The sequence below is a fragment of the Colletes gigas genome, unplaced genomic scaffold (assembly GCF_013123115.1).
Source record: "Colletes gigas isolate AHSC1104 unplaced genomic scaffold, ASM1312311v1 Colletes_gigas_Sc00004, whole genome shotgun sequence".
NCBI lineage: Eukaryota > Metazoa > Arthropoda > Insecta > Hymenoptera > Colletidae > Colletes > Colletes gigas.
In genome coordinates, this window is record NW_025106633.1 from 6,923,900 (window position 1) to 6,947,936 (window position 24,037).

General features: G+C 41.7%; 4 protein-coding genes across 10 annotated transcripts; 3 read left to right on the top strand and 1 right to left on the bottom strand.

Moving 5' to 3' along the window:
* Window positions 1-84: 84 nt before the first annotated feature.
* On the top strand, window positions 85-1,552 carry LOC122394895 (protein D2-like). Its single transcript, XM_043392100.1, has 5 exons — window positions 85-148; window positions 221-333; window positions 404-524; window positions 836-1,049; window positions 1,238-1,552. Exons 1-5 carry the CDS (start codon window positions 130-132, stop codon window positions 1,374-1,376), a joined length of 606 nt encoding a protein of 201 aa, XP_043248035.1. The 5' UTR covers window positions 85-129; the 3' UTR covers window positions 1,377-1,552.
* On the bottom strand, window positions 1,552-15,470 carry LOC122394894 (alpha-1,6-mannosyl-glycoprotein 2-beta-N-acetylglucosaminyltransferase). Of its 7 annotated transcripts, none has more exons than XM_043392095.1 (9): window positions 15,203-15,470; window positions 14,517-14,621; window positions 9,880-10,164; window positions 8,713-8,896; window positions 8,016-8,438; window positions 6,343-6,652; window positions 5,219-5,497; window positions 3,969-4,219; window positions 1,552-3,718 (listed from the first exon to the last, which is right to left on the bottom strand). In XM_043392095.1, the coding sequence occupies exons 3-9, from the start codon at window positions 9,884-9,886 to the stop codon at window positions 3,490-3,492; spliced, it is 1,683 nt and encodes a 560-aa protein (XP_043248030.1). In that variant the 5' UTR covers window positions 9,887-10,164; window positions 14,517-14,621; window positions 15,203-15,470; the 3' UTR covers window positions 1,552-3,489. The 7 variants fall into 7 exon arrangements, with proteins under 7 accessions (XP_043248030.1, XP_043248031.1, XP_043248027.1 ...); XM_043392096.1 differs by lacking the exons at window positions 14,517-14,621; window positions 15,203-15,470 and adding exons at window positions 10,470-11,005; window positions 13,869-14,083; XM_043392092.1 differs by lacking the exon at window positions 14,517-14,621.
* Window positions 15,471-18,355: 2,885 nt separating this feature from the next.
* On the top strand, window positions 18,356-20,290 carry LOC122405282 (general odorant-binding protein 56a). The gene is made up of 5 exons (XM_043409909.1): window positions 18,356-18,511; window positions 19,356-19,434; window positions 19,504-19,595; window positions 19,880-19,985; window positions 20,071-20,290. The coding sequence occupies exons 1-5, from the start codon at window positions 18,464-18,466 to the stop codon at window positions 20,148-20,150; spliced, it is 405 nt and encodes a 134-aa protein (XP_043265844.1). The 5' UTR covers window positions 18,356-18,463; the 3' UTR covers window positions 20,151-20,290.
* Window positions 20,291-21,109: 819 nt separating this feature from the next.
* Window positions 21,110-24,016, top strand: LOC122405280 (signal recognition particle subunit SRP72). The gene is made up of 8 exons (XM_043409905.1): window positions 21,110-21,370; window positions 21,483-21,600; window positions 21,693-21,948; window positions 22,021-22,500; window positions 22,583-22,945; window positions 23,049-23,353; window positions 23,429-23,641; window positions 23,724-24,016. Exons 1-8 carry the CDS (start codon window positions 21,271-21,273, stop codon window positions 23,857-23,859), a joined length of 1,971 nt encoding a protein of 656 aa, XP_043265840.1. The 5' UTR covers window positions 21,110-21,270; the 3' UTR covers window positions 23,860-24,016.
* Window positions 24,017-24,037: the final 21 nt, after the last annotated feature.

Below are 24,037 nucleotides of genomic sequence, written 5' to 3' on the forward strand. Positions count from 1 at the left end.
GAAAGAGGGAGTCGCGAATGTTCAGACTATTGACGGAGGGGGACAGATCAGAGAATAAAACTGTTCTCCCCTGACGTTCGAATCAGAAGTTTCTTGTCCCCCGAGCGTGCTTCGAATAACGAAACGAGAATGAAGTATTTTATGATAGGTGCGTGCATGTTACGTTTCAACATTTGTTCCGACATCACCGTGAACTAAAAACGTGTATGATTGATTTCAGTTGTTTTTATTTGCGGTGTCCACGTTGTCGCGGCTGCGAACGTTAAATCGGATTTCGAGGGAGCAAAGATCGTCCCGGACATAATAGACGCGGCGCCCAGCGAAAAAATCGAGGTACCGATTTCTACGATATCGAAAAGGATCGTACGCGATACGAGCATAATGACAAATATGTACGATTCAGGTCAAGTACGGAGACAAAGTGGTCGACTTTGGGAATGAACTAACGCCGACAGACACGCAACAGATCCCCGAGATCCATTACAAACACGATGGCGGAGTTCTCTACACTCTCGTGATGACTGGTAAGTTCCCTGGTCAAGAGAGAGTCAAAAATTTATTTGAACGACGGATGACGGATCGTATTGTCCAAAAGAATCCCTTTAACGACAAACTATAACCATATTTTATCCGAATAAAAATTTAACCCATCTCTGTCTCCGGAGTCGCTTCGACTAGAGAGCAGGACTTGACCTTAATTTATCTTCGCATTTATTTACATCACGGCTCGCCTGTTGACTTTCACCGCGGTCTGCGCCGAGGAAACCTGTTCTTTTGCACGGCCATCTTCGTGGCGGTTCGTGGCCGGTCATTGATTCGTTACCTTTGCACGCAGACCCCGACGCTCCCACGCGAAAAGGTTACAACCGAGAATTTCGGCACTGGTTGGTCGGGAACATACCGGAGGAGAACGTTGCGAAGGGGGAGGTGCTAGCGGAATACGTTGGACCAGCGCCACCGAAGGGATCTGGAAAACATCGTTACGTCTTCCTGGTCTACAAACAGAATCAAGGATCCATCACGTTCGACGAGAGAAGACTGAGCAACAGGTAAAGGCGTTTCTCTCGTCGAACCACTGTTTTACACGTTTATACAAAGAGAAGTGACTTTTTGCACAGTAGCAGATGTTGAGGAACTAAAATCAACGGTATCTGGGCTTATAACTTTTCCCAGTTGCGTGGGACAGCCCTGCGCGCAAGTACAAAAATTTTATTTCATGTGGGTGACATGTTTGCAGGGACGGCCCGCAACGGAAGCGATTCTCCATAAAGAAGTTCGCGGAGAAATACAGTCTGGAGGGCCCGATAGCAGGCAACTTTATGATCGCGGAATACGACGACAACGTACCCAAGTACTCGAAGCTTCTGGGATTTTAAGGGCTCGCAGGGCCGCGGTTTCACTCTATTATATACAGGTGGTGGTACGAACGGTAACTCGAGCGCAGTTGCTGCACGCGCGACACGCATAACCATTAACGCATTGTGTATGTACAGTTTGCCGGACAGACACGGTGGAGCGGGACAATAAAAACTTGGATGGTGGATAGATACGAGAAAATCGGTCGATTCCGTTTATTATTTCGTTGGTGTCGTTATAAATATAAAATGTACCCTATGTAGATTTCGAAAGCGACTCGTGGATGGCTCTGTTTCGCGAGTCGTTTCTTCGTCCGAATCGTCTCGTTGCGAGCGATGCCTGCGCGAGAGTCCCGTGTGGCTCGCCTCGCGCGATCGATTCGTAGAAAAATCGAATCTCCGATGTATCTCTTGGTACGCGTTCTGGGTGCGACGACTAGAGTACGATACGATATGCTAAGCAAGGATTCACCGTGATCCCCGCGACGATCGCGAACGCTAACCTGTCGGGTTACAATCGCGAGACCGAAATCGAGTCGTCGCCGTGCGAATCGTTCGATAACCTTGGCACGAAGACGACCGTAAGTACTAACAAGGACCACATCCCTCGACGCACGTTCCACTGGGACAATCAGATTTTGTACAATAATAGAGCTTCGACGTAACGAAGCCAACGATTATGGCTTTGCGGGTATACGGTTCATTGCTAAAACATAGATGATGCAATGACGCTTGTATTCGATTTCAAAACAGTCTTAACAGCCACCCCTAATCTCGGTTTCCTGTTTTGAGGCCTTTTCTCGAAAATATATATTTCTCTTGTTCTCTGTTTCTTTTATTACACGACCTTCCTATCACTTACGTTTGAACGTTACTATTATTACTATTATCTACTAATTCTTCAAAGAAAGGCACGTTCTGACCATACAAAGGTTTTTATGCGAGTATTAAAGTTGAATTTCTTTTTGTAATTACTAAACCTAATTAATATTTATGAGTCGCAAAAATTGGCAATAAACCATAATAATGTAAGAAAACTGAACTTTCTGTACACGTAAATACATAAACATTACATAAGATATATATCTACATATATTTTATACAGGCGACAGAAAAGTATGGGTATTGTAAGCATCAAGGGCCTACACCGCCCTTGAGTGGTCAGCCGACACTATCAACGAGAAGCCACACAGGTCCACATGATGTATGCATGTGTATGTATTGTAAATGGATGGTAACTAAATATAAACAAGAGTACGAGGAAGTCAAAGGCCGTTCCAGCTTGACTCCTTATAGAGAGCATATCCGTCAAATAAAGATCTCATTTATAAAAACTTAGTCTTTTCACTCTGTCTCCGTACAGAACGCTGTGCAAAATTGTAAAAGTGCAAGTATTATTTTTTCCTTCTGTATATTCTCTATTCATATATGTATATATACGTTTCTATTATAATTACGTCTGTTCTCTATTTTTTAAAATTTGAATCAAACTCTTCATTCTGCAAATAAGCATAAAATAAAGCAACAGAATACAAGTATTTCCAATGTACAAACGTAAGTAACGGGATGGTCGTATAATAAAAAGTGTGTAAGCAAGAAATATGTATTATCAGAGAAAGCAACAAACTAACCAGAAACTTGCGGTGAAGGGCAGCTACCTTACGCTTTCTTTGGAAACTGTTTCCATCGTCAGGACCATAGAAGCTCCGATTTCAGGTAGGTAAATAATAAATGCTGTGTTTATTACTAAAAGTTCTATTGGTGTGCAAAACCTCGCTGACTAGTCAGACTTGCGCCGAGGGACGCGAAACTTGCAAGATGCTAAGGGTATCGTGCGACACGACAAGCGGCAAAGGACAAAACGATACTGTCGGTGAAAATGATTAGAGACGTTCGCGCGCGATCGATAAAATCGTTTCGACCGACGCGACGGAGTTTCACGCCGACACTAAGGAACTTGTTAAAGGAGAGTCTCTCGTTCGAGACACGAAACAAGACGCGAGACGACGCGTGGCGAGGCGAGGCGAGGTTAGGTTAGACGTAGCGTAGTATGGCATGGTGAGGCTTTTTTCCCCGTGACAGAGAGTCCCGAGAACGACACTGGATCCGCACGACCCGATCGTGATTCGGAAGTTCAAGGCAAAACCAGATCCGGATAAACGGTAATGTTCCAACAGAGTCGATGATCTCGAACGTCCCCCCAACCGCCGTTGCCTTTTCGGAGCTTCGTCTTTTTTGCGGTGCCGGCCACGGTTAGCGTCAACCGCGTAGGAAACAGATGATCCTGGGCGGCCTTCAGTACGTTTTGGACCTTCGCTATCGTGGCGGTCGATTCACAGTTGGTCTTCTTATGGTGAACACCACTGAAACGATTGTCACTATGAAACCTACGTCCGCCACTGAATACAGTTCGATAGGGCCGACGGATTACGAATGCAGCCATCTTTAAAAGAAGCTCGACGCGCCACCTGCCCGTTGATCGAACGAACTATTCTGGGCAGGTTGTTGGAGCGTCCCAGAGCGGGGCCAGAATTGTTTTTAGCTGTTCAGACTTTAAACTTAATAATACCCGAACCCGATCAATTTTATTATTTTGGTATTGCTTCGTCTTACCATTCCCCGATGTGGAAGACCCTAGGCGCCCTCATCATCATCGTGATCAAGCCGGACTCGGTGCGCGGCGCGATTCCGGCTCCTTTGCTAGGCGGTACGCAGGTTTGCGCGATGTGTTGCAGACTCCAGTCCCAATTGTAGTCATCGTACGAGCAGAACTGCGCGGCGCACTTTCGTAATTTGTTCCACGTGACGCGATTGAATGCCATTCCCATGTTGTGTTTGCTCGAGATCCAAGGGATCACCTCGGCCTGTCGGGCGGAAACGACGAGTCTAGTTTTGTTATCGTTGCTTGGGGAACCGTGACGGGAGCAGAGGGGGGCATGGTCGGGCAATATGTAACCCGATTAATAATTCGCGATTGTAATTGCAAACCGTTCGTCGGAATACATATTGCCCAATTCCGATGGAGGGAACGGGAATAATTTCGCGGGGCGATCGATACGTGCGTGATGATCGTGATCGCGATCGTAGTGATTGAGTCGCTTGGCCGGGCAATTTTTCATGTTGTCGAATTTCGAAAATTTCGGAAGGGGGCTGTGGGTCGACGTGAGCGCGAATTGGTAGGGACTGATCTCGCGAGACGAATCATATGACGTCAACTTTTCTTTATTATTGTTCTAAGAAATACTAGATCCTCGTCGAAAGAATCCAACACAAGTTTTTTTTACGACTGGTCTAGTAGTTATTGGAAATGCCGATTTCACGACAAGATTGCGATTACTCTCCTGCATCGAGCCCATTATACCATGTATAGTGCACGCTGTCGTGAAAGAAAGACCTTCCTTGCAAGTAGTATTGGGTCAGACATAATAGTCAGCCTTTGTAAGGTAAACTCGACGCAGCCACATTCTACTTGTAGCACCGCATTCCCCTTAATCGGGTACGTTTCTTTCCCCCTACAACAATTTATACCGTGGAAGAATTATATCTGAACCGATTATTAACTGTAGAATAATAAATCCATCCTCGGTGAGTTTAGTTTCTCTATACGTATAATCCCCCTACGAATCTTTGCATTTACCTTCAACAATAATAGCTATGTCTGTAATGAGCCTGTCTCTAGATTGCATTCACACGCAAAACATATCTGCCCTTATTGTTGTTGCACCGAAATACATAAATTTTCTACAATCCCTGTCGTTGAATTTGTTTAATACGAGCTACGTCGCTCTTCAACTAAAAATATATTGTCTCAATGATCGATATGTGACTCTCTCGAACAGGAATCGTCGAAAGATGTCGGCAACCTTTTGATAATGACTGTAGAGACCGGGTAGGAGCTGGAAAGCCCATGCGGGAGCAGGTTGCGCCGTCAGCGCGTTCCGACTGGCGGTTAAAATGGCGCCGCCGGTGCCGGTACCGGTCGCACTGGAGTTTCCGGCGGTGCTCGTGCCAGTGGCGACGCTGCTGCTAGGAAATGCTCCGCTGCCGATGCCCTCGACCCTTGCAGGCAGCTGCCCCGATGTTTCCCGCCTCTTAAATCCGCGCAGGAGCTCCTTTTGCAGGGCGCTGTTGACGCCAAGGAACTAATGGACGGGGCGTGCGTGAAACATCGACACACAGATATTCACACTCAGAGATGGAGCCACTGTTCGTTACGGACGGTACGCACCCTATCGTCGACCGATTCGCACGCGCTCGCGTTACACGCGACATGATAACCATCGACTACTCGCATGCCACCCCGTGATTCGATCCATTATTCCAACCCATTTACCTATAATTACGACCGATAATGAAACGAGATCGTGCCGCCGAACGCAACGACTCGACGGACCAACTTTTTCGAGTCGAAACCGCGATACGACGTGGGAAAATGGCGACGAACAGGCATGGAAATATACATATATATATATATATCGATCGCGATCGAGGCGAGATATCGACCGGTGGGGACGTGACGTGAAGAATCCATAGAGTTATATAGGTAGAACGAGCGCTCTCGCGCGGACGTTTACGACACTGAAGAACAGAGATACTGCTGCAGGCAATACGTTCTCCGCTGCATGGTAATATAACGGTCGGGACAGTGAGAGAAGCATCGGATTTTATTCCATCGCACCAGCCACGCAAGTCTGACTCCACGAATGCAATAACGAAGCACGATAATGTAAATACGAACGTTAACGTTTCTCTTTGTAATAAAAGATTATATAAAGAAATCCAATGGTGGTGACCCTGTTTATCCTACTGTCCCCTAAACTGAATGCATCGACGGAGAAGGATAGCACGACAATGCGGTTTAAACGTCGCATTCAACGCGCCCGACGGACCGTCCGTTCTATTACATAAATCTATGGGTGAATCTCGCGTTCGATTACGGCCTCGAAATCGTGGACCGAGCGACGCGATATCGATTCGCGATTCTCACCTTTCGACTAAAATCGGCGAAGTAATTGTACGTCTTGAGATAAGTGCCCAGGGACAGGACGTTGCATCGCTCGCAGCTGTGCTTGCAGGTCCGTTCCATCAGTCTGAGAACGTGTAAAAAGTCTTCGGCGACGTAATGATCCTCCTCGAGGAACAGTACCATACCGGTGTGGTTCCTCGTGATCGACAGCTGATCGAACACGCGATTGGCCTTCCACCACCAGTGGTGCTTCGTCTGCGTGAACTTGGCCTCGCGGTAGTGCCCGTAGAGGTCCGGATGTTTCGCGTTTATGCATCCGAGGTCCAACGCTCTGGCAAGAATGTAAGTTTAACTGTTTAGGTGCTGTTAACGGCCAGAGGCGTGCGTCGCGTTCGCCAATGTGGAACGTATGTTTAACACCTATTTAACATTCGGCGAATATACGATAGAATCGCGATTATTTCGAAAGAAACGGGACTATACATTCCTGCAACGAACGAAGTCCGTGCGGTGATCGAGGTAATCTAATAAGGAGACCCGTTACACGCAATATACAGGGTGTGCCGGCAACGGTGGTACCATTATTCGTTAACAGACAACTCGAAAGCGAAGATTAACATTTCTTATTATAAATAAACATTTGTCGTCAATGGATTCTAATTTTTTGCCCATTCTTGATAGAGGGTCAGTCGGGCAAACGTGGAACGTGTCTACTTGCCAGCATAGGTTAGAATCGAGTGTAGAGAAAAATTGAGTCGACCTGCAAGCTGCGGTCATAATGGAAATCGATCAGCGAGCTGCGGTCGCGTGTTATTTTACGGTGCAGTTTTATCGACCCTTTTTTTTTTGCATTTAATTTTATCGAATCAGGTTCTGTCGCTCTCTTAATTCGCCTCTTGTCGCGGAAAAATTAAACACTTTCTTTCACACCCCATTTGAAACGCATTACGCCCACTCCCCAAGGGTTACGCCCCCGCTTTGGAAAACACTGTTAGTTGACCCGATCGGTCGGGGCTTATCTACCGCAGTGTTTCTCACCAGACTGTTAAAATTCGAACAAGTGTGTTAAAATGTTTAATTAGTTACGAAACAACAGCTACTTTTCGAGCATTACCTTTCCTGACAAAGTTTGCTCATCGTAGAATGCTACAAATAATCTACGAGCACGTTTTTCATTGAGCAATTATTCATTGTGGAAATATGTTAAACGAAAGGCCTTGATGAAAAAGATATACAGGTTTAGCGTCCTTGATCTTTAAAGTCCTGTTTACGCAAATGAAAGCACTGACATAACTTTTGTACATATTTAACGGAGGTGCTATCTTCAGAGAAACAGTTTTAAATTATATTTGTAAAACGAGTATTTAGACTCCAAGGACTGCTTAAACAATTTTCTTATATTTATTAGGTTTACGGAAAGGCGAAGTTTGAGAAACACTGATCTAACAGATCCTGCCTCAGACGTGACGCTATTACGCGTTCGAGCAGTCTCCAATTACTCGATAGTTTGTTATCAGGTCATCTCACGAGTGATGCCAGTATTTTTTATCGATCTCCCAAGGAGTTTTTTAATAATATCCGGTACAAAAGAGAAAAAATGTCTTGTTATGTAGTTTCAGACAAAATTTCGGGATGAACAATGCGACAGTCTATTCGTTTGTTGTATAGATGAACAAGGTAAATAAAATACTCACTGTTCCTTGCGAATGTTTCGTGGGCAATCGTTGGGGTCTTCTCCAGGAAAGGTCCGAGGATGCGTCTGTATGCTGTGGGGGTAAAATATTTGCATCACGCGACAAAAGTCGACGCTCTGTACGAGATAGTTGATGTCAGGATGCCAGACGTCGTGGCTGAAGACGAGGAGGGTCTGCTCGATGCCTTTGGCCTGTGCCAACGACACGATCAGGTGCCTGAGGTAGATGAGACGCGTGTGCACCTGGACCACTATCACGGGGGCGTCGATGTCCAGGGGCCCGAACGCCTCCTCGTTGTACACCCTTTGCTCTGCATTCGATTTCTCAATGTTGCGCCGAATTTCCGCGATCTCGAACTCCGTCAGAGCCTCCGAGCTCGAATTCGACGTCGTCGAGCTACCGTTTCTACGGTCCTTGAGAAATCTGCGACAGACGAATCGAATAGGTTAGTTCGAGCATCGATGCGGATCCAGGAGAAAGCAGATCATACTCAACAGTGGCGAAATCTTAAAAAAATATATGTAAAATCCAACTAGATTGCTAATAGTTACTAAGGATCGGCTCCTGGATCGAAAACCCAATCGACCCGGTTAACTGAAACGTCCAACGCCCACTTTTGTTTCAGTTATCCGGGTGATGCGGTATTTGGAGAAACTTTCAGCCTGTTTTCATAGTATTTGAACGGTTTTCCACTAACCTGTGCAATTCTTGAGGCACGAGGGCGAACAACGTTTCGTTCGACGAGGCCTGGCCAGCCGAGTCTCGACCCGTCAGGCTGATCACGTGCAGCTGAAGCCAAAGAAACGTCGCCAGGAATACGAAAACGAGCGTTCTCAGAAAAGTTCCACGGACCGATCTTACCGTTCCTAGTAGCGCAACTCCTGCAAACGTTTCACGATGCAGTTTCACGCGAACGAACAAATTCACGACAACAACTAATTCCATCGGTAGCGAAATTTACGGTAATTACATAGAAAAGGGGAGTCTCACAGATTTCGATGATGTTTGAATACGTTGTAACCCCTAAGAAAAATGATAATGGGAGATTTTAGAGGCCAAAATAAGACGAAAATCAAGAATACCAATTTGTCGATGGGGGCTTCGTTAAAAAGTTATTAACAATTAAATTCAAAAATTTCAAATCGTTGTGGAAAAATTATTTTCGGTTGCGGGGGTCAATTACAATTATTTTTAGTTATTATACATACTCCAGAAATCCTATCCACTTTCGAGAAAAAAATTCGGATAGGTGCTGAAATTTTTCGGCGAAAAAACAATTTTTCAAATCGTTCCAAAAAAATTATTTTCGGTTGTGGGGGTCAATTACAATCATTTTTTATGAATAGACATACACCCAAAATCCTGCGCATTTTCAAGAAAAAAATTCGAGAATGTGTGAAATTTTTCGACGGAAAAAAAAAATTTCAAATCGTTCTGGAAAAATTATTTTCCGATTAATCGATATCAATGCAGAACTAGCTTGACACATTATGCATTATTTGTCGTTGTTTGTAATGCCGATTAATACAAATAAAAGAAAAAATCGACTAGCATATACATATAGACAGAATCCATTGTAGTAGCAGCAATCTTTTTGAAGAAAAATCTCGACTAATGAGCGGCGGTTATATGTATAGGAAAAAAGTTGTTCAAAATGTTGATTTCTACGACACATTTAAAAATCACAAAAATCGGTGAAACCTCCCCTTTTCTAAATAATTACCAATTATAATCGTAAGTTGTAAATCCATTCGAGTGGTTAATTCGACTACGGGAAGACAATCGCGGCCTGAACGTCTCTACGTGACATCTGGCGGTCCCGATTTTAAACTTAGACGAGAGTTACGAAATTCCCTCGACTCACCTCTCATCCTGACATTCCTACGCGACCGTTTTGAAACAAGTTTGACAATGCGTTGGGTTGCTTCTCTCTTGCCAGTTTATTTGCCGGTGAATGATCGTTTATGCGTATCGGTAGCTGTTGAGACTGTTGATCGACGATCTTGTCGGCGCCCATCGTTTATCGATCATAATACGAGCGGCCCGCACAACGCGTTCCGTCGCGTCGCGTCGAGTCCTATCGCCAGGGATGCCGGATCGTCTTACCTCGATTCCGAGATTACGCGATGGTCCTTCATTTCGGAGAAATCTGCGAACAAAAATAAACGCAGCTGTCAAGGTTGTTGCGCCGCCGCTTTCCCGGTAGCTTTATTTTCCTAACCTTCAACGCTTCGAATACTATGCTTAATTGGTCGGTATAAAAAACATTTCATCCGTTGCTCTTTATTTGGCACATTCAACCAAACATTGGTTCTCGTCTGTAAATTACTATTTAACGCGTTTACTTCACGGAGACTTCCGAAGCTTCGAATTTAATATTCTATAAAAAGACGAAGTTTGTTTCCTGGATAAAATTTTGTGAAATATCGTTTCTATTAATCGTTCGTTGCGAACCTCCCTCTGCTATATGCATGCCCGCCATTTGCAACTCTGAGTGTGCCTCTGGCGTTCCGTAGCGCCAGGTTCGCGCAAATCGGCTGCATCCGTTCGACGGAAGCTACTTTTCACGGGGTTTTCTTCTTTCATCGCGTTGTGCAGTCGCGGAACACGTTGCCTCGACGTTAAACTTATTTTTAGTACGGCACGCGGACTTGTAGGAAGTCGGAAGAGGGGAGGAGTGGGAGGAAGAAACGGACAGAACGACCGGTCGCGTTGTCGTCGAGCGGCGCTGAATCGAAACTGTACGAAAAGCCACCACGAAACGTCCCGATGGTCGATGTGATTGACCTTAATCGGCGATCGTTGGTCGCAATCACCGCGACGTTTCTCCTCATCATCGATCGGGGTGGTAGGGTCGACCAGGATGCCGGAGACACCGTCTTGGCCAACTGGAGACTCGTGGACGTTCGTGATTCTCGTCGAAAGAAACGGTTTTATTTTTAAGTCTCGGTTTTATCTTGCCAGCCGATACGCGTCTGCTTATTTTCCCTCTAGAATCGCCCAAGCAGCTTCGATTATAACACAAGGTCGTTCAAGGTCACTTTTAGATACCGTTAATTGTCATTGAAAGTAAACGGTTTTTTTAGAACGAATGCGATGTTCGAATTTTTTTTTACTGAGCATGGAGAATCAAAGGATAACGCGTGCAAAGAAAAAAGACCAACGACACCCGGATAATACGAGACCGAGGATCGTTACGGTGCGTGCTGGAATGAATCCAGAAATTATAAAACGTGCACGTGATGCAGCTGTTCAAAGACTGCAATTCTGCACCGATGCTAATGGTCATCGTTCCGATCTATTGTAACGTAAAAAACGCTTACGATAAATTTTAATCGTTTATTTTTCGAATGCATCCAGTGTGACTAAGCATTCTTCGCGTCACGTGTAAATTTCCTGTGCTAATTATATCCTTTGAACTAATCATAAGAGATTAGTACTATACAATTTTATGCAGGGTGCTCGGCCAACCCTGCGAAAAATTTTAATGGGGGATTTTAGGGGCCAAAATAAGATGAAAATCAAGAATACCAATTTGTTGATGGAGGCTTCGTTAAAAAGTTATTAACAATTAAATTCAAAAATTTCAAATCGATCTGGAAAAATTATTTCCGGCCGCGGGGGTGAATTACAATCATTTTTGGTGAATAGACATACCCCCGAAATCCTACTCACTTTCGAGAAAAAAATTCGAGAATATGTGAAATTTTTCGACGGGAAAAAAAAATTTCAAATCTTTCTGGAAAAATTATTTTTGGTTACGGGGGTGAATTACAATCATTTTTGGTGAATAGACATACCCCCGAAATCCTGCGGATTTTCGAGAAAAAAATTCAACACTGGCGGAAGTTTAAACGTTAATAACTTTTTAACGAAGCCTGAGTTAAGAAATTAATATTCTTGACTTTCGTCTTATTTTGGCCTCTAGAATCTCCCATTAGAATTTTTCCCAGGGGTGCCTGTACACCCTGTATACTATTATACTATATGTATAATTGCGCACAATGACCACCGCCAATTGTAATACGTCCTTCTACCCTCCGACTCATCGATTGGGGAACACGTTCGATAATACCAGGAACGTTTCGAATTATTTCGCAATACGAGGAAATGCAGTTGCTTAATAATTAATACTAGGTAAAATAAGTCGTTTCGAATATTCATTCGTATGACCATTTTTTGATGAAACTTATTCGAAACAACCTCTAGAGTTGTAGATTTAAAAAAATATACAAGAGCCCCCCCCCCCCGCTCCCATTAACCAAAAAATCCATTACCTAAATTTTAAATCGGCCAACGTTGAACGATCGTTAAAACTTGAATATTTCTGTTTCTATTTTTAATTTGCACGAGTTTCGAATTCGTGGCACAATTTTTTTGCTAGCCCTCGTTCACGTTTTTAGAACGTCCAGATTCGCTATTGTACACCCGAGTCAGAAATCGATCTTCACGCTGTTCGACGTCGTTTGAACTATGTTTGGGCTGAAAGGACGGGTTGCTCTTAAAAAAATCGTTCATAAGCAGAAAAAATTGCTAAGCATTATGCTTCGCTAAAGTGCACATTGATTGGACTCTCGAGAACAATGGGCTAGAGCAGAGGTTCCCAAACTTTCTGAGCCCACAGCGTTCTTAATTCGCGAACAATATTTTTACAACGTTTATAAATAATTAACAATTATTTTTTTTTTCAAAAGGAATCGTGAATCAGAATGTCTGTGTCGATGTTTCCTTTAATGAATCTATCTAATCTATGTTTCAGTTTTGTCACGCTGTGTCACTTATGTTTATATACAATGCGTTATTAAAATTCTTAATCCATGACTAATCCTATCACCTCTACTCTACCTCCAAGATCTTTAAGAGAGTGTTCCCACTTGGAAACATTTATTTCAAGCAATTTGTAAATATAAATTATTATACAATAATAGACAAAGAATTTTAATATAATTGATATATCATTTGGAATCATTTCCAAAAAGAAAAGGAAAATAACAAATTAAACGTTCTAATACCCCATGATTTCCTTTAGAAATAAATGATGTTAAGCTTTGAATAAGTCTTGAAGTAGGCCTTCGATATAGGCCGAAAGGTAGAATTAATACAATCGATCAATAGAGTTGTTACTTTACCAAACATGCTAGTTAAAGTTTTACATGATTGGGGCACAATAGTTACTACCCATCAATTTACAATTAGTATTGATCGTTCCACGGTATTCGACATATTGACTCCATGCCTCGCAGTGCAGGAATTTATTTAGTTACTTACCTATTTAGTTACTTGCCAGAAATAGGTAACACATAAATATACAGGGTGACTTGGATAATATACTTCCCAATTCTAAATATTAGTTCCCGTGAAAATAGATTGCACGCAATAATAAACAATTCAACGCTACGAAACGTTATCATAATTTACCTTGTGCGTCCAACACCAGACAGAGATTTTCAGTTTACAGTTTAAATAAAAAATAAAACTTTAAATCGCAAGATGAAATTTTTACGGCAAACAAACTTGGAACGAACCATTTTATCGGTCGTAAATTATTCGAATAAAATTTTGCCGATCGCCGGTAATCGTTGCACCTGACTACGGTGAAGCAAAAAAAAACGACGCAAGTATATAAGCTTGTACACACCACAGTGACTGAGTGAATTCATACGTTTCGAAGCTACATACTATCACTGGACAAAATGCTCGAATAAAAGCTAAACAACCGTTTGTTCGTTGCTAATAAAACATTCACGGTGGACAAACAAACTTAGTCGTTTTATCGGTCATTTGTTACTCTCATTGTGCATCGTGAACGAAAAACGGGCTGCAATCATTTAAATTTTTTCTAAACGTCCGTACCGGTCAGTATCGTTATTTTCGTTCGGATTTAGGATTCCACAGAAGCGATCATCTTGTCGATAGCTACGGAACGTAGCCTCCGCGTGCGGTTCTCCAACTGAACGACGGGGCGACCGGGCGCGCTAAGCGAGCGGCGAATATTCGTAACGCGCGAGCACTACTTTATTACACGTCGAACGTCCCGCCAGTTCGTATCGCGGAACTATCGCAAATAAGCAGACTCACTCTGGTTTCCGAGTCCGACGGACCGATCGACGGCGGAACACGCGCGACAAACGTCCACATAAGATCACGCGAAAGCGAAGAATGGAAGGGGTAGCGGAGACGCTGCCCGGCGTAGGATGACGAATCGGAGAAGAGAAGAGAAGAGAAGAGAAGAGGCGACATCGACGAGAAGGTCTCTCGGGATCGCGAGTGGTTTTCCGTAGACGAGCATCGAGTGGCTCGATATACCATTTTGCTCCGTGTGCCTGTGCAATGTAGGTCAGCTGACTTGGCTGGTTGACGCGAAACAATGCGGATATCCGTGAGCAAGCTAACCGCGATATCCTCGGTATGCGGAGCAAGGGAACAGGGACACAGAAAAGAAGAGGGGAAGGCTACTCGAGAGCACACAAGGAGCCCCGCGAGCAATCATCAAACTCTAACTTTCCTTCTTTTCCCTCTCGTTCGTCGCTGTCCTTTGACGGTCCCGTTTTCGTCCCTTCTACGTCCATCCCTCGTTCGGTACGCCGCGTCGGTAACACCACCCGGCTAGGAGCATTCCTTTTAGCGGAGATCTCGTGTAAAAGAGCAGTTCGAAATCGCGCTGTACGTAACCTAACCGTAAAACAGCAGCACAACACCGAGAGTCCCTGATCGACCGCGAAACGTACCGCTAACCAGCGTTTGCGTAGCTGCGTTACGTATCGTGTGACGGTTAATTCGCTTGACGCGCAAATGCGAACGACTGGGACGCGTGTCACGCATCGTTTTCAAGGTGGAATCGAAAAATCTGCCTCGTGGTTTCGAACCACGGCGATTTTTTGCTGACTGGAGCCACGGAGGAGGAAAGGGTCGTGCGTAGATCGTGGTGGAGGGGATTGACGGAGAGGGCGAAAGTACGTGACAGAGGAACGGGGAATATGCGAAACGATGTATACGTATATGTGTGATCGGAATAATGGAATAATTGCACGCGGCCGAGAGGGGCGATTGCACGAAAAGAAACTGGCGAATGGTAGAAAGGGACGACGGGGATGATGGTAGAATATCGATCTGGGGCGCGAGCCCGTAGGCAGGGTTCGTGGCTCGCGGTGTCGTGTATGCTTTGGACGCGTGACGCGTTTACTTACGCAGGTCCACCGTCCGGATGCTCTGATGGAATCGGCAAATCCGCGTTCGCGAAACGTCCTTCGACTCGACTGATCACGTATCGGCGAGCGTATCATGGTAGTTCGCGAGGACCGCGGGGCGGGAGAAGCGACGAGTCATCGCTGCCGCACGTTCCCTCGTCTATTTTCTTCCGTCGGTGCGTGCGGCCTTCTAGTCTTCACGCGTTTGGCTCACCGACTCGCGTGACCATCCGACGAAACTGCGATCGCGCGTTCTTCGAATCGTAACCGAGCGCGAGCACACGATCCCGCCCACCCTCTGCTTCCGTGGCGTTTACCACGCACCCGAGTAACCACGCTGCACGTTGCACGCCCCACGCGTTCACAGGGGTTGCGATTTCCATTCGCGGCGATCGATCTTCCCCAGCCTGCCATCCCTCGGAAATTTTCCATTCGTCGTCCGCCGCACGTGGCGCTGCTGTCGCTCGTCGGTAAAACGAACACTTTTCGGTCGATAATGGCTGCTTCCAACGACACTGTACAGTTGAAATATTGTACACTTCCGTACGATTCCTGTAACACACCAGAGTTATTTTAACTACTGATTTCCTATAACGTAATTCCTCGTACAACGCGCTGTCTAATAAAATGCCGGAATCCCCCCACCGTTTATGCTTTTAGAAAGCGTTGTGCGTCGGAAGTTTTTCACTTCGATAACTCTAGAATTTAACAAAAACTGTACGGTACATCCGTGTAGCAGGATCGTTACGAAAGTGAATAACTGTATGGTAATACGTGTAAATTACGATCATTAGGGCTTTTTGCTCGTTACAGTCGTGATCTCGTTGTTTCCGTGTTCGTTATAACCAAGTTTAACTGCATACAAATATCACCATTGCATATTTGCATTTTATATGAATTATGTCAGTGATGTAACCAGCAAATGCGGGACAAAATGTATCAGACGCTTTAAAAGCTATGGTTTCCAACATTTTTTAAGGAACCCCTCTCCTAAAATAAATAATGCTTATAATGTAACAATTTTTATTGGTTTTGATGGATCAAATTTTCTATTCGTTTAATATGATGAATTATTTAATGAGAGCCTCTGATAAGATAATTACAGGACTCGAATTAATATGAATCAACTGATGTTTGCCTTCCACGTACGACTAGTTACGCCACTGAACCGTACGCAAATACAAGTAGATTATAATCAGATTGTTTGCTCATTACTGCTATAATCACGCGACTTCCGTGCTCGTTATAACTGAGTTTGACTGTAATGAAGACATCATTATGTCTGACTGACTTCAATGAAGACATAATGATGTCTTCATTATTTCTTAGGAGAATAATACATGCCTAAAGTGACGTAAAGGACTAGTCTCAGACTGGCTGCCACGAAGCCTGATTTGTAATGGCGTTGGAAGGCAGAAAGGGAAAAAAAAAAAAAGAAAATGAGTGGATGTTGAAATTTTAAATACTTCAAGCAGAAGTAGCTATCCTGATTGACGACGGCAACGAAGGATTTCTCAATCGATAATTGCAATGGTGTAGTCCTCAACCTTGGCTAAGATGTCAGCCTGTGTCTACGATCTACGTTATCATGATGCAGTGGTGAACTGCATTACCGATTGCTGAATATTGCAAAAAGAGGTTACTTATTGATTCCGATGGTTTTGATAAACATGGATGGGAATATAATTCAGAAGATTCTGATGCCAAAAGTGATTGTCGATCACGCTTGATTTTCAAGATAGAATTATTACAAATCTATTAGAATCCACGCCTAAACGACCGTGAGGTTATACACGCGCGAATGTCGTACTGCCTATCGATAGGGACACTCCGACGAGAAGCAAAGTACACAAGGAAAAAATAATATCTATGTAATCACATTTTGTTTCAAACTTAGAATTGTTTATTCGTCGTTATTGTACGACTATCGTAACTCTATACCGTGAACGGATTTTGTAATCTATTCGAACAGCAAGCAACGAATTAAAAAATTATCAAATATCTCTATGTTTCACACTCTAATTTAAACGAATGTTTTTAGTAATTATTCACAACACAAGAAATATATTATTAACGTGACTATACATATGAATACATAAAATGTACATGTAGGGACAAGATTGTAATAAAGCTGATTGTAGATTCCATAATAACCTATAAAATTTACTGTATCACTCGAAACGATAAAGTTCTCCAGGCGATATTAACGAGTCAGACTAACGATCGTTCCGGCATTGTTCGCTTTACGATTAACGATAAGGTGTACAGCCATTCGATATAGTTCCATCGATCATTTTCGTGATTTACAATTCGATCGAGTACAAAATCGATATCCGACGTAAAAATTTAACGACTGCCTAGTAAAATTTAGCTGTCGGTTTCTGCACCCTCGACACAATTGCATTTGACTTATGGCCAAAATTATTTGGATAATCTATCACTCTATATTAAAATATAATTATTCGAATAACGTTGTTCAAATATTATTATTCGACTATTATTTCTCAAATATTACTGCTCGAATATTCTAATTAAAATATTTCCAATTGAAGCTCATTATTCGAATATTACTATTCCAACGATTGCAGCCAGCAAAAATCCCCCAAGGCGGTGGAAATTAAATGAACGTAAAAAAGTTTGCAAGTCATAGTGGTCGTTACGAGCACTTTATTTAGTACGTACTCGACCTTTGGTTATAGATTTTCCTTAAAAATATTTCATTTTAAGGTTAAGCAAAAATGAAAAGTATTTCGCAAAGACGAAGGTGGTTACTTGTACCAATTTATCGAGTAGGATATTTGCAAACAATTGTAAAAATTTGTAAATTCGATACGGTATTTATTAATTCTAATTTCAAAGCGATCGATCAATCGTCGATTGCATTTTGTCCAACAGTGGCCCTAATCCGATTGTTTCCTTGATGGTTAGGAGAAACAAAGAAGGATTATGGGGAATTGAACAAGGTTGACGGGGTTAGTCTGTATCCTGCTATTGGCTGTTACGTAATTATCGAATATTATAGTGATTTGTCATCGAGGATACACGAAGGCAAATCTTTACCTGCAGAAGAGAAAAGTAATTATTGTTAATCGCGATGGAAGGAGAAGTCGAGGAACACGCGTCGAGATAACGGGAATTGCAATTGCACTTCGAAGTATAAAAACTCTTGATAAACGATACGAGCATTCAAATACCAGTGAACATTCGAACCTGTCCTTTGTTCCAGCTGAACGCCATTACTTCCTCTCTCGAGCTGCAGCCATGAAGACCGTCGCCATCTTCTTCGTCTTCTTCGTCGCCAGCGCCCTGGTAACATTTTCAACATTTTTACAATTATTTTCCCTTAAATTCTTTCACTGTTCCTTTTCCACTTTTTCTACGAATTTCTTTGACAATATTAACACTGCAAAAATAGCATATTTTTTAAACGATATTTAAATTTAAACGAACATTTTTTTTAAACTTTATTTTCATTTAAGATATTTTAGTAACAGCATTGCATAACATAAAATGGTACTTATTGTTACAGGAAAAATTCGTGTTACGTGATTAAGAGATAATTAAATTTTTAGATTTATGCAATTACTTAACCTAAAACCATCAAAAATTTCCGTAGCTAATGAGTAATTATTCCGTATTTTCCTCCTCGTCTAATTAGCTTAATTATGCACATCGATTACTCAACCAAAGAGTACACTAAATCAAGATATTCATAAGATCAAGATGGTGCATTCTATTATACTGTATTTAACATTTTAACTACCGTGGGATGTTCTTTGATTCGCAATAAACGTCCAAAAAGTAGTGGTTAATTTTTAAATGTGAAAAAAATATTTTTGTTATGTTGTAACAAATAAATGACACATCCGACAATGAGTCACGCGAATGATCGACAGACTCTGGTATTACTTTGCGGGTTTAACATTAAAAAAGTTTCTACACTCTGAAACACCTTATATAACGATTATAAAATTAACATTGATTGATCTATTAAAAAATACAAGGCATAAAATGCATTTTAATTTACTTGTTCCTGTATTTAATTGTACCTTGCTTCTTCGTACAGTTTGTTCAATAAATAACAAATAATATACATATTTAATTAATTTTTATCAAATATTTAACTAGTGACAACTTTATTTGTAACTTTTAGGCGGGAATTACGGACGAGCAGAAAGAGAAACTATTCCAGTTCAAAGATGAATGCATGGCGGATACCAAAGTCGACTCTGGTGAGTAAAAAGTAACGTGCATGAGTTAAACAGTTAAGGGCAGATCACAGATTAGCGTATAATTTTCAGAAATGATACACAAAGCACTGGCTGGCGATGACACGGAGAACGAGGGCAAACTTCAATGTTTCGCTGCTTGCATACTGAAGAAGATTGGGATCGTAAGTTAAAAAAACATTTGAGACGGGATCAAAACGATCCGTACGATTCTTTCATTGGATTTATAGCGATTTGTTCACACAGAAAATTTGATAGATCGAATTTCGACTGCCCGCCTCTCAGGTTGTCGCAGCTCGATCGCGACATTGTGACAACCTAAGAGGGAATATTGTACATAATAAGGGGAGACGGGACGAAAGAAACCTCGAAAACTTACGGCGAAATATTCCGAGTCGAATAAGAAATCTATTGAGCAGCAAAAGTTAAATTTTTAATTCTACTTTAGATGGAGCAGGATGGTTCCATTAACGTAGAAGTTGTCAAAAAAAATGCCCCCGCTGATGTTCCCAACGAGCAGATCGAAGAAGTTTTGAACAAATGCAAAGACATCAGTAAGTAGAAAAACGTCGAAACGAAACGGATTCTAGGTAAGTCGTGGTACCGACGATCATTAAATAAAATTAATTGTTATTTTAGCCGGTGCCACTGACTGCGAGAAGGCGGGCAACTTGGTGAAATGTTTCTTGGAGAACAAAACCTTTAATATCTTGAGCTAAATTTTGTACACGCGACAAAAAGGTTATGCAAACATACGAGTGAACGATACAATAGCATAGTGGACTTATTGGCATCGTTAATTGGCATCATTAATTTACCTACATTTATTTTTCAAATTCAATAAACAATTTATTCGCAATAGTCTGTAAACCTTCATTTGTCCTAACTATAAATTCCATTCTGTTTGTATCGAATACAAGACCCTTGTAGAGTAGCCAAACTTGAAAGGTTATGTTACTTATCTCGAGAATAAACAGAAAGGTTATACGATCGTATGGCCAAAAAACGAGGGACGTAGCCAGTATGGGGTAGAGAGGATAAATCATACTAATAAAATAAATACTATTATACGGCTAAATGAAGTTGAATTAAGTTTAAACAATAGAATAAAATAAACGGATAAATTTCTGTTAAATAAGAATGATTTCATTGGTCATCGCTACTCACCATTGGTCAGCAAGTGGTAGAATGTCCAGTGATTATCCTAAACTGGTCAACAGGTAGACCTGACACCATGATCTTCTTACATCTAGGGTGGTCCAGGGTGGACTGAAAATTTTCTACAGCAACGATTCTATGGATGCCTTTCTAAAGGAAAGGGCGATGATAGGGAAGAACGTCGATGTGTCAGCAATTAATTGATCTACCAAAAAATGAATATCATATGAAAAATATGTATAATTATCATTTATACGATACTTGTTATTAAACATTATTGTAACCGTTAATTTAAATTAAAAATTGTTACGATATAAGAATAAAAATATGGATATAATTTTGAAAAATTTTAAAATGTATAATCGAATATTCTTTTGGCATTTTAATATTGTCTACTAACCTCGGATTATGTACAAACACTTTTTCGGCACTTATTAAAATTGAAAGCAGCAACAATTATTAAAGATATGCGAATAATATTCGCACAGTACTTTTCTTTGGGCGAATAATAAATTGTAGTATGAATAAACGGTTCGAACAAACGTCAATGTTCAGCTATGACGAAAAAGTATGTCGTAATGCATACACGTAGGCGGTAATTTCTTTTGAATTGTTCATCTAATGCTCCATGTTCGATAACCAAATCGGTTCCACGTTGAATATGTTTGGAAGATAAGCAATATGGCCACAAAAGAAAGCAATCTTCCTGCTCTTTATGCGGAGTTAAATAAATTCGGGCAAAACGGAGAATACGAGAGGGCCTTAAAAACTGCAAATAAGAGTGAGTTTTTACGAGTCCACGCATTTAATCGATTTTTCTGAACGTATCGTCAACATAACCTATTTTCTACATTCTAAAGACTGCGCTGTACTTAAAACCGAAAATATTTCAGTTCTAGGCATTTCTCAAGATGAGGAAGCTGCTTTCCATTGCAAAATTGTTTGCTGCATACAATTGTCCAAGTTTAACGATGCGCTACAATTCATCATTAAGAACCCAAAACTTGCAACGTATGATTGCCATTTACCATTATATTTCATACCAATGCCCTATCAAATTCTTCTTTATCCACGAGAAATTAATTGACTCTTCTTTTTTGCAGTAACTTACACTTTGAAAAAGCTTATTGCTTGTATCGACTGAACCAAGTGCCCGAATCATTAAAAGTAGTTGATAACGTTCCGAGTCCTTCGCTGAAACTTAAAGAACTCAAAGCACAAATATTGTACAGACTTGAGAAATACGAGCAATGTTTCTCCGTGTACAGAGACATTATAAAACATTCTAATGACGAGTACGAAGATGAAAGGGAAGCAAATCTTGCAGCAGTGACTGTGAATTTAACGATAGAAGATTCTGTAAGTTCTCGATTAATTACAGTTATTCGAATAACGTATAAAAATATTGTCACTTGCGTATTGTTTTAACAGAAATTGGAAGTTCCTGTGTTGCGCGAAGACACGTACGAATTGACGTATAACGCGGCGTGCCGTTTAATCGCGCAAGGTAGCAAAGAAGACAAAACTATGTTAGTAGAAGCGGAGAAAAAGCTTAAAACGGCGGAAAAAATGTGCAAAGAGGGATTGGAGGAAGATGGGGTTGCCGAAGAAGAGATAGAAGATGAGTTAGGGATTATTAGAGTTCAGCTTGGATGCTGCCTTCAGCTCCAAGGTCGTGAGAAAGAAGCTCAAGCGTTATACACTTCTGCCTTAAAAGTGAAACCAGATGACATAGCTTTAGTAGCAGTTGCAAGCAATAATCTCGTGTGCCTCAATAGGGATCAAAATGTTTTCGATAGTAAGAAGAGAATGAAAAGTGCTACCCATGATAGCTTGGAGCATAAACTAACTTCTAGACAAAGGAGAAGCATTGCATACAATCAGTGTTTACTAGCATTATATACTGACCAGGTAGAAATTTGATCAATAATACTTGCATATTTTTCCATATTGCTATTGTTTTGTATCACATGTATATTTCATATATCTATAGGCAGAACAATGTCAGTCACTTTGCAATAAACTTGCCAAGGAACATCCTGTACTAGCTGCAGACGCGATGTTCATTAAGGCAATGCAACTTAGCAAAGAAGGCAAAGCAAAGGAAGCAGCAAAATTATTAACGCAACACGCAATCGGAGAAAAAGAGCTACCAATGAAACTCGTTTGCGTACAATTACTGTTAAGCCACGACGAGAAACAAGAGGCAATTGATATTCTTGAAAGTTTGAACGAAAGGGATAGATCGTTACCGGGTATTGTTAGCGCGCTTGTAACTCTACATATGGCTAACAATAACCGCGAGAAAGCATCTGTTGCTCTTAAAAACGCTGTAAATTATTATAAGAAAAATAAGGTAAGCACGTTTATTACTCGAATTAATTATTTCAGCTTCTCAACGATGGCCATATTAGATTGTACTAATTTTTTCGATTGATATCGATTGATCTCGTTTTTAGGAGACTACTGCTAACTTGGGAGAGTTGTGGCGGCAGGCCGCTGACTTTTATTTACGGGGAGGAGAAATTAAAGTAGCAGCAGACATTTTACAAGAAATGGTAGATGCTTCGCCTTCAGATACCAAGACATTGGCGCAATTAGTAGTAGCATATGTACAATTTTGCCCGGAAAAAGCGCAACTTCTATCGAAACGGTTGCCGCCTCTCCATGATCTTTCAGAGACAACCGACATCGACGCTTTAGAGACTAGTAACTGGGTGATCGGTACCAAAGTGGCCAAGAAAAAGATAGAACCATCTCCTGGGTAAGTATCTTTCATCTTTACCACTAATTTTTCGTATTAAAAGTAGTTTAACTGTCATTCTAATCGGTTGTTTAGCAAACCTACTATCGATGTGACACAAAAGAAACGCAAGAAACGAAAACGCAAAGGAAAATTGCCTAAAAATTACGACCCGAATATTCCACCTGATCCGGAACGATGGTTGCCTAGACACGAACGTAGTGGATTTAGAAAGAAACGCGATAGAAGAAATCGAGATACTGTGATGAAGGGTACTCAGGGTGCTGCCGCGGGAGCTAGCGATCTTTAGTACGTATTAAAATTACACGTACAAGTTGCTGTTTGGTCGTAAAAAGTAAACAAATCTAACCTAAATTTAAAATTGTTACAGCGATATCACTAAAATGCCTACGAACGCAAAACCTTCACCCAATCCGCGTCATAGCTCGGCAGTTGAAACATCAGGACCACGGCAACAACAACGCAAAGTTCAACAGAAAAAGAAAAAGAAGGGCGGCAAATGGTAATCAGTCACTCATATTTGTATTACATTTGAACAAATTATTGTACGAAATATATATTATACTTCTATAATAGTAAGTAATCAAGCGACCTATCTGTTTAACGAATTAAGTAACTTTTTCCAATTATACATGTACCTTTTATGTACAGCACACGATACTGCCATTTTTAAGCTACGGTTAG